Here is a 17216-nt window from a genome sequence, read left to right on the forward strand (position 1 = left end):
CTCTTATCAACGGTCATGTTGAGGATTACAGCTTTCATCCCTAATCCTACATTAAGGACACATTCTCATGATGGCCATGACATCATCAAGGCCAGTCAACCACAGAGAGGGCACATGGACAGGAAGCCAAACACCACAGGAGAGGATTAATGAATATAGGAGACAGAGTAGATGATGAAAAAAGAACGAGGGCACGACAAAGAAGACAAAAATAGAAACAAAATCAAACAGCACATTTCTGTAGTGTGTGTGAGACGGCCTCTATTTCTGTGTGTATTTGTGTTTCAGGATAATCTGCCACTGCTTCAGTTTCTCAGTTTCTCTGACAATGATCCCTCTCAATCAGCCCTGCTAAGACCTCTGATGTACCACAAGCGCGCACGCACACACAAACAAATACTGTCAACATATACCACTACACTGCACTAGCTGAACCCTGATAATCTGCACAACTAAATTCCATTGATGAACACTTAAAGCATATAGAAGAATAACAAACACTGGTGGATGTATTTGTTTTTTGCACATAGATCTTTGCTATAAAATCATTTCACTCACCTTCACTAGCACACCCTTTGTGGCTCAAGTTGTTATATTGTATCAAAGGTATATTGATAGATTGTGAAATCCCCAGTCTCAAACTTAACCCACTATTTTAATTATTATTACATTACTGGTTGTTATCCTCTAGTACACATAGTGCCCGTTGCCTACGGCTCTGTTACATTTGGACCTACGACTGGTGTACCAGTAGTCCACTGTTCAACTGTCTTGGATAAATCAAGCCCCAAATTCCTTGAACAATTATCATTTTTGAAAAAATGCAAGTGATCCAGATAATGCTATAGATAGTGATATTGAGTAATAATGTAATTACTGCTGGAGTGTATTTATACAGAGTTTGTGTGATACCTGCAGAGACGCAGGGGCAGTCTGGCAGCATGGGATCCAGTGGTGTGTCCAGGGGCTCTGGACTCGACACCCAGTTACAACAGTGCTGTAGAAAAAAAGGGAAAATAAGACAATTGACAACTCGCAGAGGTTTGTTGTCATGTGTTGTTTCTACAATAGATGGAGTAGACTACTTATGGCACGTGGAAGCAAATGAATAGGTGGTAAACAGCATCCTCCACTATTACTCCTACACACACAAAGAAATACATGCTCGTAGATGGTAATATGAAAGGGGAAGGGAATTGGTGTAACAATGTAGATTTTTTTAATCTTGATGCTTCAAAAGTATTGTTTTTTTACTTCATGGAAATGTAGCAAGTATAATTGAAATATAAAGAGATATAAGAAAAAAAAAGATACTTGAGAAAGAAAGGGTGCTGAAATAGGGGGACAGGTGGGGAGGAAAACGGGAGAGATGATAATCGAGAAAGTGTGTGTGTGTGTGTGTGTGTGTGTGTGTGTGTGTGTGTGTGTGTGTGTGTGTGTGTGTGTGGTTGATCGAGGTGTGAGGAAAGAAAGAGAGAGAGAGACAGGAACAAGCAATTAAAAGCTCTGTGACATGTTGCTCAGACAGCTTGGCGTTTGTTTGTGGTGGAGAGCTGAGGCCTTCTACCATGGTGGATCAGTGGTTGCCCTGGGGGAGGGTGTCTGCCCAGCTTGCTGACCCATAACCCCCTGCAAACACCCCTAGTCCTCTCAAACCCCCTGCGGTTGACAACTCTACTGTCAAAAAGAGGAGAAGATCTCTTTATCTGTTTTGTTTTTTTGCTGTCTTCATCTTCCCGTCTGTGTGGCACTGCCTCTTTCTACCTACTAGGTTGTTCCAAACACATCAGGGTTAAACTTAGTGTACAGTTAATGAACTGGATTAACGCCACACTTCAAAAAGAGCAGCTATTCCCATGCTTTGAGTCTTGGTTCTCTGGCTTGTAAGGTTAGCACAAAAACAAGAGAAAAAGGAGGAGAGGGAGGCTGAGAAGGAATGCTTGGAGAAGACGTTCCGCAGATAAGATAAAAGTTCAATAGAAGAAAGAGAAAATGTAAAGAGATTAGAATGTGCAGCTGGCGTCCTTCTGAATCACTGCTTATCTGCCCTTGTTTACTTTCACCCTGGCCCCCTGACAGCCATTACAGTGTTGCACATGCTTGTGTGTGTGTGTGTGTGTGTGTGTGTGTGTGTGTGTGTGTGTGGGGGGGGGGGGGGGGGGGGGTCAGTGATTGCATTACGGGGGGTCTCCCACGAAGATGTGTAGCGTTGTGAACCCTTCAGACTAAAATACACACACAAACGCACATGTGCTTTTGCACTTCTGTCCTCAGTGACCCTGACTCCCAAGGCCCTGAAAGAGGAGGGATTGGATAGACAAATGTATGATACGTCTCACACTTCAAACCCTCCTTAAAAACCCCAGACACACACACTCACACACCTCTCCCAGATATGTTGATGTTTTTCTGTATGAATATCTAAAGGTACACTGAATACACCCAATGCCTAATTGAGCCCCTCTTGGCTTTCAGTTGCCTTTTGTCAACATACGTTTCCTCAGCTATGTCAAAATGAATCTCTTCAGTTACCGTCTGATTGACATACTTTATCTTCTTTTGTCCCACAGTGATTTATTTACTGTAAGCTTATAGAAAAATATAGAAACTCATCAGAGATGACCATGGGGAAACATCTGGCCCATATGTGCAAATCCTTAGCAAATATCTACAAGTAAGTAAATTCAGTTGGGAAATGTGTACATAAAGTCTGTTATTAAAGTTTGGCTCATTGGCTCATCCATTCCATCTAATCAAATTAAATAAAAATCAAATGAGGAACAAATTGAATAATAATAAAAAGTAGAAATGCCCATTCAATCTCTATATTTACTTTTTTTTAAGGGGTATAGACACGCCAAAAGAAGTTTGAAGAAAGCTCAGCAGAGAGATGAGGGGGATTGAAAATCCTGGGGGTTTAGTGTTGGGAGAAGATGACAAGTCATCTCGGTAAACAATGGCATATTGTGTATTTTTAGATCCTCTGCTTTGCCCTAGATGTGCTCTCCTCTGAGCCTGGGCTTGAGGGCAGAGCGGTGTAGAGCGGCACGGAAGCAGTGGGGCTCCTTGACTGCTACATCAAGTGTCTCATTGTATCTTCTTTAATTCATTTAGTCTGTCTGGAGGAAGATGTCAGCTGGGCTATGGAGCAGTGGGCTGAAGGCGGCTGGAGTGAGAGGGGAAGGAGGGAGTCTTTCAAAGGGCCCTCCACCCTCCCCCTTCACCTCCACCATCGCCACCAATGGAAGCAGGGAGGGTTTGAATAGATTTGTCAAGGCAACAACACACATGTGCACATAAACTCTTGCATAAATGTACACACGCACACACACACACACACAGCCCCAGTGCTGTGGGAGACTGCAGGCAACAGCAGTCACATAAAGGCAGGGCCTGCTGGCTGGGATAAGACAAGGGTGACGTGACAAAAGGATGGCACATCACATCAGTTGCCTCTGACGCATAGCATCATCACTTCAAGAAGCGCAGACAGAGAAACAAACATGTAAACAGATACCCTCACCACATTTGATGCTCTGTGCAAGACACATTGTTGCAGAAGGCATTTTGTTTCACTTACAGTAAATCCCATCATTAACATTATGCAGAAACAGGAGAGCTTCTAAAAGATAATCTAAAGTGGTTAGCTAGAGGCTAAAGCTAAGTGCTACAGCCAAGCATTAAGCTAAAAGTATGCTCTGAGGGTGGAAATGACAACCAGGTGTCTGCTGTGCTCTATTTCTCTACCTATAAGAGATGCTTTTAGCCTTCTTTGTTATTTGTATATGAATGTGTTTGTCTATATGTGTGCACATGTGTGTGTGAGATCTACCACCTGCTGCCTTGTGCAAGTCAGAGTGGAGGATAGCCTGCTTTTCACATGCACACACATGCACGCGCACAGAGTAATGGACACAAAACATTGCACTTAGCTGATGGCAGGGTGATCTAATGGAGCCTTCACAAGGGCCTTGTAGGTCTCTCATAGGTGTCCATGTCCACTACACACTAAGTGTCACAGGAATATGCACACGGTGCCTTTAAAAAGGGATGTGTACTCCCTGCCTTCCAAAACCTGCATTTGAAGAACAGAATTCACTAGAAACCCAGCTTTGGCCATTTGGCCATCCATTAACACGTTCATAATCACAATGTAAAAAAAAAGATGTTGATTCAATAATCAAATAAGTTACAAAATGGTCTTGTTGATATTTATTGAAAACTGTAAGCAAATTTTTAATAAAAAAAGGGTAATGTACTGTATATTTGCGATTGACTCCATTCAATGGTGAAACAGTATCTCCACAGCTGAGTCCATGATAGAATCTCTATGCTATACAAAAGTCTCCTAAACCATGACGCGCATTACAGCCTGCAACCTAACTTCTCAGAAAGTAGTCCTGAGTATCAATTCTTGCTCACTCTCTCTGTGTCTGTTTCTCTCCCACCTCCTCCAGTTGCTGTATAATCTCTATGGATTAGGATGGTTTATTCATGACCATAGTGTACTGCGAAAGACCATAGTGTGTGTGTGTGTGTGTGTGTGTGTGTGTGTGTGTGTGTGTGTGTGTGTGTGTGTGTGTGTGTGTGTGTGTGTGTGTGTGTGTGTGTGTGTTAGTGTGCTCTGGGCAGGCCACTAGAGTGTGACAGCAGGCCAGCACAGTGACAGGAGACACCTTGGAGACTGTGACAGGCTGCCAGCTGTACACCATCATTCGCATTTTTCTCTTTCACTCACTTCTCTTCACTATGCTACTCATCTATATCCACATACATCTCTTCATCTCCTCTCCTCTATCTGTATTCACTCCATTCATATCCTACCTGTCTTTTTGTTTTTGTCTTCCACAGCTCTAACCTGTGCTTTCTTGGCGGCAGTCAACGGGATCTAAATAATTGAACGTTTCTTATACTTTATATCTTTCTGTCTGAGTCTTTCTACCCGTTCTACCTCGCTTATTCCCTGCCTTTTTTCTTTTCCCTCACCTTCAATCTGTATTTTGTCTCCTGGAGGTGATGTCAGTTGCCCCTTGTCTGACCCATTTGGTCTATGTAACCCCGCCCAGCAGGTGCTGATCTCTAAATCCTATCCTCCTCTCTTTTACTCTCCTCTTCTCATCGCTGCATCCCACTATCCAGTGACCTCTTGAACCTAGGAGGGAGGGAATTATCTTCGTCTGAGGAGAACAGAGCAGTGCACTGGTGGGGTGCCCTGAACTCACATGCACCCACTCGTACGGGCACCCACATTTATACACCACCCTGGGCATTGTGCAGGTTCCCTGCCAGCTCCTCTCGGGATGTACAGCACCTTCTGGGCTGTCCTTCCAGTGTGTGTGTGTGTGTTGTGTATGCCTATACCAGGGGTAGGCAATTCCGGTCCTAGAGAGCCACTGTCCTGCATGTTTTAGGTTTCTCTTTGCTCTAACACACCTGATTCTAATGATTTGCTCGTTATCAAGCAGCTGATTCTTGTTACAGATGGATTTTTGCTAGACTCAGGTGTGTTAGGGTAGGGAGAAACCTAAAACATGCAGGACAGTGGCTCTCCAGGACCGGAATTGCTTACCCCTGGCCTATACACTAGTGTACAATGCCAATCCAGCTGTATATGGGCCATTGATATGGATGTGTATAGAGATATTAAAAAGGAGAACATATGCAGCTACTGCGGGTGTCTGTGCTTGTATGTTGATGTTTTGCACTGCACCAACAACTACATGTACTTGTAGACTGTGGGATCCTTCAAAGCCAAGCACCAGGACACTGAGCCAATGATAGTAAACCCAAGATCATTAGCATATTGTGTGGAACACAAAGGGACTCTGACCTTTTGGTGGAACCACTGCACATACACAGCATTGGTTTCTAATGTAAATGACTTTGGATTTTGGATTCACCTCAATCCTCTTGCTGACCTGGGGCTTGTTAACGAGCACTGCCATCCATGCCCTGAAGCCATGGATGTGAGGACATACTAACTTGGAGTAACACCATTAATTTTATAGGTTTTGAAAATACAAGACATTTTTGTTGTGCGTTTCTGACTTCATTATCAGATTTTAACATATCCAAATGCATATTTCACCACTTCAAAGTGACTGTTTGCTTGCCTGATAATTCTGTTAGAGTTAATGCTGATTTCAGAAAATAAAACCATTTTTGTTGCTGTTGTTGTTGTTGAATATAATTATTTAATGAGTTACATAATGGTTTTGGAATTAGAAGCAAGTAACGGGTACTCTTTTAGAACAGTGAGCCCAAAACTGTGTTGGAAAAAAACAAAAAAACAAAAATAAAAAAAAAACATAATGCTGAAAGCAGAAGAAATCTAGACTACGTAAAATTGATCAGCTTTTTTGTTGTATCATTGAGAAGGGCATAGTATAACATAGGTGTGTTACTATTACCCTCTAGAAAAAACTAATTTTAATTAGGCGGGCTCCTCTCTTAATTCAGCCAAAAAAGGACCGTGGGTTAATGAGTATGAGAGAGAGTGAATCCTCGCCTGTCCCCTTACTCCTACTATTGTCTGACTAGACAAAGAATGTTATTTCAGATTTATTGTTCCGGGTAATCATCACAAATAGAAAATCACTTAACATTCCAATTATGCTGTGTCCCAAACATCCCTTAGATGAATCAAAAATAGGAAATGCCAGACAGAGAGAATGAGACCAGTGCAACCTTGAATCCCCACTAGTCAAACTAAAATACTTACACATTCATCGACAAGTAACACACACTTGAGCCCACAAACCAAACACACACGCAGAATGGGAGATGACAGAAAGAGCAAAAACAAAAGGCAAGGGATATAAAAGACTGTGTAATACAAATAAAGGTAAGGTTCCTGTGTGTGTGTGTGTGTGTGTGTGTGTGTGTATACACATGACATTTGCATCTCTGGCTCTCAAACAGCTCTGGTCTAGGATGGTCCTCATCTGTATGTGCATATTGAGTGAGCCCAGGTGCTGCGTATGGCGCAGATGTCACACCAGAAAGGGCAAGTGCTAAAATGAAGCTAACACAAATGCACATTTGCACGTGCATTCTATCTCACACACTCACCAACAAGCACATATGAACACATGCATTCATGCACATATGCAGCAGCATACACACGCACCAGCAAGGGTTGACTGTCTTAGTTATTCATTGACATGCACCTGGAAAGAAAAGGGGGGTTTGTTTAAAAAAAAAAAAAAAAAAACGCGAGGGAAAACATGCAGACAATGGTTCCCTATGACTTCTAAAGCTAGCTGGCTTGGTCAGGGGTACCTGTGAAGGTCAGCGAGGTTGTGCAGGTAGAAATCAGAGAGGAGTGATATCTGAGAGACCTAAGATCACCACTGGGTAAATTTACATGATGAGAAGGGAGCTCAGGAATTGACCCTGTACAGTTTTCAGCATCTTTGTTTCTTTTCGTCTTTGTGTATTTGCACGTGTGGTTATTTCACCTGCTGCATCCAGTCCTGTGTGCCTTTACTGGTCTCCTGTAGCCAGATGTTGTGAGCCGAGTCAGTCAGAGCCACAGCACATGCTTTGTTCTTCACCTGCATTTCCCTCTGATTCATCTGTCACAAAAAGAAAATCAGATTTGTGTTAGTCCCCCTTGAAGCATGTTAATAACATAGTCGCTGTTGAGGAGGACCCTATTTAATTTAGATAACATTTTATCAACAAAGAGTTCTCATGCTGTAAGAGAGAAAAAATAATCCCTCATTGATTGCATAGATGACATACTCATTGTGTCAGTAGATACTTGCCTAATAAACATTTGACTCCCTGTCCAACCTTCACTGTCAGTCTATCCCCTGGACCAGGATAGTACTGGGCCGATGTACAGAAAATGCAGGTTCAACTTGGTGTAGCATAATATTATTGAGTAAAATATGAAAGAGCTGCTTCACCATTGCGTGTCCTTGTCACGTTCTGTTCAGATGTCCTTCCCTGTGCACGTTCAAATACTTCTGTCCCCATTCTTAATACCCTTTCCCTTCACATGTCACAGAGAACGTGAATTCCGCAGGCCCGTCTTCCTATTCCCCTCTGAATGTCAGCGCCAAGGAAAATGTCACGCAAAGGACTGGTTACTGCACTACAATAGACTTCCAACACCGCTAGTCTCACCCCAAGGAGTACCGTAAGCCAAGCCTTGGGAACAAGCTGTTTCACTTTGCTTTGCTTTAAGATAAAACGTGAAGAAAAGAGAACAGGATTTGCAACAATAGGTTAACAATCACTTATTGTATACGTTTAGTGAAGCTGGAAAAGAGACTGGTGGACTGGGGATAAGCATAGCGCTGTAGAACAGTATAACGTTTAGTGATTCCCTTGCCATATACACGTGGCGCTAAGGCCATACAGACCAAATTCGAACTATATTAATGCTCTATATAATACTATATAATAAAGTATCATCTAAAGAATGGAAAATGGACTACTGAAATTCTGTTGCGCTTAAAGTGATAAAGTGATGGTGTTTATGGCTTGGTGCCTGTGAATAAGACAACCACTTCATTGAGAGATCAAGGTAATGTTAAGGTTAAAGCAAGGATGGGAATATCAGGGATTAGTCGGTGCTACAGTTTGGAAATCTGAGTCTGACACTCAGACTGGGGTTAAAGCTGAAAATTCCCCATCTTATACACATTCACAGACAAGTAAAGCCGGCCATTTACAGACAACTAGACTGGCTGTATGTTGGCTGTACATCATAAGAACGGTGGGCATTGGAATATATCTTCCCTTGCCCAGCCAAATTAAAGTGGGAGTGTACAGAGATAAATGGAATCTATTAAGGCACTAAAGACTCATACATCATCAGCTGATAAGACTTCCACTGAAGCGTCTTTACGGGGGTGGAGGATGGGGCAGACAGAGAGGGGAGGTACAACCGCAAGCATAAAAAAAAGTGAACAACTGTAGAGATAGACGACAAAAGAATACAGACGCTCGCTCACACAAAATCATACAATCACACACACAAAAACACACTCCTCTCTGTACTCCCTCCTCATCCACGCTTGGCTGAAAAGCTTTCCTCTGGCAGAACTGGGCCCGTGGGAGTAGCAAAGTCAACCTTTTAAAGCTGGAGGTGTCAGTCAAGGTCCGGTTTTCTGGAGCTAGCCAAATGGGCGAGTCCCTGAGTATAGGGGCTGCTAGCAGAGGCCAGGAGACAGTGGACTGACTGCCCATGGAAAATGCTAAGCACATGACTTCAAACCAGTCAAAAATATTGCCCAAGTCTGGGCAGAAAACTGAGCATTTTTTTTCCACTTTCCAAATGGATAAATAGGTCTCTGCTTGCTCCTATTGTTTGCCACTTAAATCATCTGAGTCCAACATTTTTTATTTTTGATGGGAAACATACTTTATATGAGTATGGTTCACTGGATATCACTGGTATTAAAAGTGTAACTGAGCTATAATAAATTTGGCAACCGGTGCCAAAGTAAACTGTATTTGTGTGTATGTGCATGCCTGAATGTAGGTGGGTACATGGTTGGATGTATGCATATGTATTGGAATAATTGTGAGTGAATATGAGAGCACTGCTCAACAGAGGTGCAGTTTGGTGGAGAAGCAAGTGAATGAAAGACAGCGGTTAGACGAACATAAACGTATGCACAAAGAAAGAGGCACAGCTGGTAAGGTGGGAGTGAAGCTGGGTTGTAGATGGAGCTGAGATGGATACGTCTGGAACTTAAGTACTGGACTCAAGCATTTAGACAGTCCATGATTAATCTTGTATCGACAGACTGTCTCATCAAGCAGAAAAGTGACTGGAGAAAATGGCCTCCCTAAAACTGGGATAACGAGACCTTTGGAAATTCTTAAGCACATATTCAAATTCATCACATTCAGCACCTGGTGGTAAAAATAAGTTCCTCTTTGCTGAATTGTATTGTTTTGAAATACAACTAAAAACTACCTCTCTTCCTTTCTCTAACTCTGGAACAAGGAGGCAAAATAAATCAGCAACTCTCACCAAACAAAGTCTGTTATCCTGATGATGCCTCTACCGAAGATTAAAGAACTCTATCTCTCAGCATTGATTATATCCATCACTCTCTCTGACAGCTCTAGTTGCCGCAATGCCTACACACATATGGTTGGCTGTGGTAACAGTTTGTGTAATAGGTTGACAAATAGTGACTCCTGGAGAGAGTGCTCTATGCAGTGTGGCCTTCAACCACAGTGATTTTGACACCACTGGGTTCCATGTTTTACAAACCACAATGACAACTGTGGTTAGCTGCATGTCTGTGTCTTCTGCTGGGTGGGTGATACTGATGGTTAACTTAAAAACCAGTTACAATAAAGCCTCATGCTCCCAGGTGGGTAGAGATGTAAAGCTGTGTCATCATAAGCCTCATCATGTTATAATCTTTAGACCATGTTAGCCTTTGAGTTAGCCGTCTTTATCCAGAATGTTAAATGTGCTAATCCACTATGTAACCGCAGACTGCAGCTTTAACAAGGAAACAGGCCAGCTGTTGTGATCAGTCTTGTATCGGACAGGGAAGAGAAACATGTGGAAATACTTGTTGAGCTAAAACCAGCACACAGATGTTGAGACATTTGCCGCCTCTCCGCTGGCCTTTGCTTTAACGCTAAAGCAGCTGGATATGCAGAGTAAAGTTCGGGTGGGGGTTGGATATGGGAGGCTTGTGTGTAAAAATGTGGAGAGAAAGGGAGTAGAGAGGCAGAAGGTTATGAGAAGCTGAATGGATATCAAAATTAGTATAGTAAGGAAATAAAAGGCAGGAATGAGAAGAAAAAGCAAGATAAGTGATAGACAAAGAAGAAAGATATATTTATGAATGCTGAATTGATCCTCATGAGGGAAATTCTCATGTCTGTTGGCCCACTTCACGGGGAGATCAGACCACAGGGGCAGCTTTAGAACAGCATCACCACACCACTACAGGCTAATAAGTGGAATTCAGTGAAACTATCAAGGCTATTTTAACTTCGTGATTTAGCGTGCCTTAAAAGAAGGTGTAAAAAAAACAACTTCTTAACCCATTTGTGACATTTCAAACGCACTCCCTCAATGTGATTTGGATTTAATTTGACTGTAACTACACATCATGTTAACATTCCTCTGAACCATGACAACAAAGCTGAGTCACAACTGATGACGCAGAATTGAGTCTACCCCCGCCCAACATACATTCAAACTCTGGATGAACTATGAAATCCCTTTCCCTCGTCCCCCCTGCCCCCCCCCCCCTCTGTGTTTCTTCATCATAAACTATTTATTTTCTGACTTCTCTTCAGAGGGCCCGATTGCTATAGAGACCCGCAAACATCACAGATTTCTGACCCCCTGGTTGGCACGATTCTGCCAAATCCAGCTTTTCACAAGCTCTATGAAATAGCCATCCCCCACGTATTTGGAGCCACTCAAACACACATACACACAGATATTTTTCTCTAAACCCTATATCTTGTACCTGACCTCTCACATGGCCCTCAGCAGAGAACAGTGTTTAGCGCTTTAAGCTGCTTCCTGCTACAGAGCCAGCTAATTGCTAGACTTTTTGGTGTGCATAATCTTATTTCCACCACTGACAAAGAATGTGATATGCAATGGGTGTGTGCGTGTGTGTGTGTCTATCTGTAAGTGTGGGGTGTGCATATACAGGGAAGGGAAGGGGGAGGGGGCATATTAATCATGTTTATTTATCTGGACGAGGAGTTGAAATGAGCAACAAGACATCATTTAACAGCATGCTAAGCTAATCTCTGGTCGAGATAAATACTTCATTTCTCTCCTCTCCCTGTGACGCTCCCTTACTTGCGACTGCTCCGCTGATGCTACATCTAAACACCGGCAATAATAAAGACAATTATTTAGGCCTTTGATAATTATGTGTCAAAGGCAGCGAAAGCCACTAGATAATTGGGAGAAAACTGAATGGTAAATCCACAATGGAGATCCCCGTGGGGAGACAGGCAGACTTATCCCTAGAAAGAATGCAGAGCGAAATAAAAGACAGAAACAGCCAAAGACGTAAAGATGAGAGCTCTTTAAGGGGCCTTGCTCACTGTCAGATAGTCAATGTGAAAAGCCACAATTATACATAAAGAGAGAGTGTGAATAGAGAGCAGCAAACAAGAGACAGGAAAACAAGGGATAGAGAAAGAATTACAAAAAATGATTGAGAGAACGAGTGATAATGAAAAAGTGGACAAAATGTTGAGTATTAGTGGGAGTGGGCAAAGACTGAGCAGAGGTCAAGGGGAAGAAGGATAGAGAAGGAGGGAGGAACGGAGGGAGGGAGGGGGGGGGAGAGAGAGAGAGAGAGAGGGAGAGAGCCCCCCGTGATGATGCCAGTCAGAGACGAGGCTTATAATGTGACTGCGCCGTGCACTGCCAACAGCCAGAGATAATCTAGGACTACCCACTGAGCACTGAAGCACTGCTTAAATATTTGATTGATTAACTGTCCTGTTGTTGCCAGAGACTAAGAGGAGAGCATCAGAGAAGCCAGGGTGAACACTGAGAAAACAAACAAACATGTATGCGGGTGCACGCCGAAAGGTTGGAAAACACATGGCGCAGGGACACTACACTACATACACCCCCATAAATCCTGACACGCCAACATTGGAACAGGAGCACAAACACAAACACACACAGACATGTACACATTGCGACCATGTGTAGAGTCCGCAAAGACAGTGGCAAGACCTGGGGAAAAACAAAAACAAACATAAAGGCTGACTCACGCTCTGGCAGTGTTTTTTTTTCTTTTATCAAAAATCAATGAGGACAAGACACTTCTAGATAAACTGTGGTTAAACTGATGTTCCGCAGGGTTCACCACAGGGATGGCGTTAGTGTGCCATCTTATTTTTATATGTTGCTACCAATTGATCTCAGGTCATAGAAGGAGGATAGGAGTGGGAGTGTGATGTGTTCAGCTACTCTATCTACACTACTCACACACACGCACGCACGCACACGCACGCACGTGCACGCACACGCACACGCACACGCACACGCACACACACACACACACACACACACACACACACACACACACACACACACACACACTCATCCCTTTTCGTCCCTGGCTGTGAAAACACAGGCAGCTGGCCCCCCACGCTCTGACACCCTCCACAGGAAGAGACAACACCAGCGCTTCCTGTGGCTTTGAAGCAACGGTCTCAGGTCCCCTGTCGGTCCCCAGCTTCCTTTGTCTTAACCGCAGGAAGGAAGCCCTCTCTAGCACGAGGCCACAGGGCCCTAGGGAAAGAGAGGGATTGTGTTTGTGTGTGTGCATCTTTCAGTGTTGTGGTAGTGTGCAGAGGTTTTTGCTCACTGAGGTCACATACATTTACTTGCAGGGTTTTTTCCCCTCTGACTCTCCAGTACGTGAACTCTGGTCATGGTGAGGGTGTAGGGAGGGAGGGAGAGAGATGGCAGGAGAAAACTGCAATAACTTCCTCCACTCTTTCCTCTTTCCTGTCACGGTCACATGCATGATGAAGGGAAGATTAGGGACGGAGAGAGAAAGAGAGAGCGAGAGAGAGAAAAAGAGAAAGAGAGAGAGAGCGAGGATGCTGGGTGTAGAGACAGGGTGCGTTGTGAAAGGGTGAGGAGGGGGCTTTTCTGAATTGTATGAGTGACAGCACCGGACATGGGGAAGTGGGATGTGGTGTATGTCTGTGTACGTGTTGGGTTGGATTCTATGTGTGTATAACTATGACACACACACACACACACACACACACACACACACGCACACACGCACGCATGCATGCATGCATGCACGCACGCACGCATGCACGCATGCACGCACGCACGCACGCATGCACGCACCCACACACATACACGGTGGACAAACATACACCAACAAGTGGGGGTGATAAGGGAAAAGGAAGGCCAATAAATATTTACTGACACAGCAGAAGTGGAGAATGGTTGTCCACTGGTGGAAACAAAAGGCTCAGGGATGAGGAGCGGCGTGCCAGGAAACCTGCCGGCTGCAGGCGCTGCGCCCTGCTTGTGCCCACATGGAAAACAAGAGGAAGACAGGAGGGGAGGATAGAGAGAGGGAGAGAGAGGGCAGGGAGGATGGGATGTAGAGACAGAATAAGGGAGGGACGAACAGTTGCGGGTAAGGGAGCCCTCATAAACAATAGTAGTCTGGTGCAAAACAACTGTCGTTCCCTTTTAAAAATGATTTAGTTTCTTCAAGATGAAGTTGAGGGAGAGTTTAACTGAGTGAGGGTGTTGGGTTGTGCATTTTTAAATAAAAATATACATACAAAAGTTTTTTTCCTTATATTACTTCAAACTACTGTATGTAGCTAAGTGAATTTCTCTACACATAATCACAAGCGATTTTCCACGTAAATATTTTTCTTCCTTCAAGTTTGATCAATTTCCATTTCTGTCACAATGAAAGAGACTAGTATTTGTTGCTCAAGTCGCTCAAACTATATCAACAATACTCCTATAATGTTCACATTGAAATGATATTGACACTATTAAAAAAGTGGTCAGCTGAAGTTTTATAACAATAGTTGTTAGGGATGTCCATACATTGTTTGGCGACAGCAATTACAGGAATTCTCCAAATGGTAATTTCTAATCAGGCAGCATTCCTTAATGAAGTGAAATTACGGCATGGCGACTAATTAAAGTCATGTGTTAATTAGAATAAATCTTAGTTAAGAAAACCAGCACAAGGTGGGCAATGTCTTTATCATTCCCAAATCAACTGGCCATATTAACAGTTTTGGTCTACAGAGTGAAATGAGAAAGTTACTTTTGCGCATTGGATACAAGCTGGGCCTCATCATCTCCACTTGCCTTTTCTCTCCCCCTCTCTCTCTCTCTCTCTCACTCTGAAAGTGCTTCTTTCTTGTCTTTTTGCCTGTCTCCCAACCCTCAGGCAATGCTGTAAAATAGAAACCTAACCTCAATATTTTCCCTCACGGTGCTGGGACTTGCTGGCCCATTAAATTCCCCTTCCCATGTGTCAGCTTGCACATTTCCACCATGAAATTTTCGTATAATTAAACTTTCTTAATGATTTATAAGCTATAATAATAGCCGTAAGTATTTTAGAGCAGGTTAAAGGGACAGCCTTTAAGTGCACACCGGGGATGACCCTGTTTTAACATAGTTTCGGATGGGTGACTCTCGGCTGGAGACGAGGATGGATAGGGCAAGGGAGAATGGGATTGACGGAGGGAGTGAGTAAGCGAGAGGGCCTAACAAGGGTGGGTGGAGGAGGAGGCTGAGACCTTTGTGTCGTAACTCAGGGTGATGCTGACATTGGGGAGAACTGAGGGCTCCCTGAACCCTGGCATGGAGGAGATGGCTTACCACTGATCGACAGAGAGAGACATACGCATGCAGACTGGGCCAGTGTAGAAACAGAAGACAGAAATATGGAAACCCTGTTCTGTGAGAGGAAAAGGCTAGATGCAGAAACTGAACATCAGATAACACAAAACTAAAAAAACAACAACAGAATAACTTAAGGCAAAGAAAACAGATGCTAATAAATAAAAGTTAATTTAATATTATGAGGCGCATTATTTAAAAAAAAACAACTAAATGAAAGCTCACTTAATCCTGGTAATTCAAATACACGCTAATAAACAGACAAAGTTTACTGTAAAGCAGTATTGTAGTCAGTCACTGCAAACAGTTTGTATGCATTTTTTATGATGCGCACACACACACACAGATGTTTGCTCTCTGCTGCCTCTCTGACGGCGAGGCTGATATGATTGCCACTTAGGAAATCAGTGTGTTTTCACACCACTCTCAGCTCTGCCAAAGCTAATGTGTTAAATATCCATCGGGTACTGCTGTCCATTTCTGACACACACACACACACACACACACACACACACACACACACACACACACACACACACACACACACACACACACACACACACACACACACACACACACACACACACACACACACACACACACACACACACACACACACACACACACACACACACACACACACACACACACACACACACACACACACACATAGGGGTTGATAAACACTGATTCCTTGTACTAACTGAGCCCACAGTAGGTATCCAAGCCAAAATTTCTAAATTGGGGAGCAGTGAGAAAATTTCAAGAAGCTATGATGTGGAATTTACACTCAGTTCTTCTAAATTTGCTGTGAGGAGCTTTAAGTAGAGCTAATTTTGAACTATTGTGTGACTTTTTCCACTTTTCTTTTTGTTATCAAGTTATGCCCATTTGTTTTTTTAATACATCACTGCTGTAGACAAATTCACTTTCATGCTGCACAAATCAAGCTATTGTTAGTGTTTTTGGAAAGGTGGAGCCTGCTAATGGCAAAATCTACCAAATATCTCAGTGGACTCTTTTTCACCTTAGCTGTGAATGGGGGAGGAGGAAGAAAAGGAAAATGAAACAAAAACAACAAATCTGGAGGCGCCTGCTGCTCTACACATTACTGGCAAATCAGGTGTGTGTGTGTGTGTGTGTGTGTGTGTGTGTGTGTGTGTGTGTGTGTGTGTATGTGTGTTCCTTCAGGGCTACAGGAGTCGGATTCTGAGAGGAGATGTTTTGTTTAAACTTCCAGGGCCACTCGACCCATCTCTGAGTGAGAAGCAGCTCACGGACAAATGGAAGAAAAAAAGAAAAGAAAAGAAATATTTTTTTTTGGGGGGGGGGGGGGGGGGGGGGGGAGACAGTGCTAATGAAAGTGACAGAGAGAGTGTCCCTCCTTTCACTTATCATCCTTGACTCCTTCATATTTGCTCGTCTCCTGTGCTGTGGGGCAAGGGGGAAAGAGAGAGCCCCAGAAAAAGAAAAACAGACTCTGTGATCCGCCTGTACTCAAAGGAAGTGAGTGAGGGAGGGGAAACTACAGAAGGCCAACTGAAATTAATGGAAATATATAACAATCTGAAATTAACTTCTCATTGCCACTAGCCATGATTTAAAACAGCTTTTTAACGAGAAGAAAGATGAGTCAGAAAAGCAAGAGAGGGAGAAGGGGTTGCGGCCATATTACAAATTGGACAGGCTGGAGGAAGCTACAAGTTAATTCGTCCCATCATGTAAAAACTTTGCAGCTCTCAAGGCACAGGCTTACTTAAATGATTATTTTTTATGTCCTAATTAATCTAAGACACAAGACTAAAAGATTAAAAAAAATAATAATACCAACATAGGG

The 17216-nt window shown here is 43.2% G+C and overlaps 1 protein-coding gene across 1 annotated transcript in view; it reads right to left on the reverse strand.

The window, feature by feature from the left end:
• Window positions 1-17216, reverse strand: part of arb2a (ARB2 cotranscriptional regulator A) — a 90399-nt gene that overhangs the window by 45024 nt on the left and 28159 nt on the right. The window contains exons 3-4 of the mRNA XM_083912857.1: window positions 7461-7577; window positions 913-997 (exon numbers count right to left, since the gene is read on the reverse strand). Coding sequence (XP_083768983.1) covers window positions 913-997; window positions 7461-7577 — 202 coding nt within the window. The remainder of the gene's footprint in view (window positions 1-912; window positions 998-7460; window positions 7578-17216) is intronic.

The sequence above is a fragment of the Echiichthys vipera genome (assembly GCF_963691815.1).
Source record: "Echiichthys vipera genome assembly, chromosome: 4".
Taxonomy (NCBI): Eukaryota; Metazoa; Chordata; class Actinopteri; order Perciformes; family Trachinidae; genus Echiichthys; species Echiichthys vipera.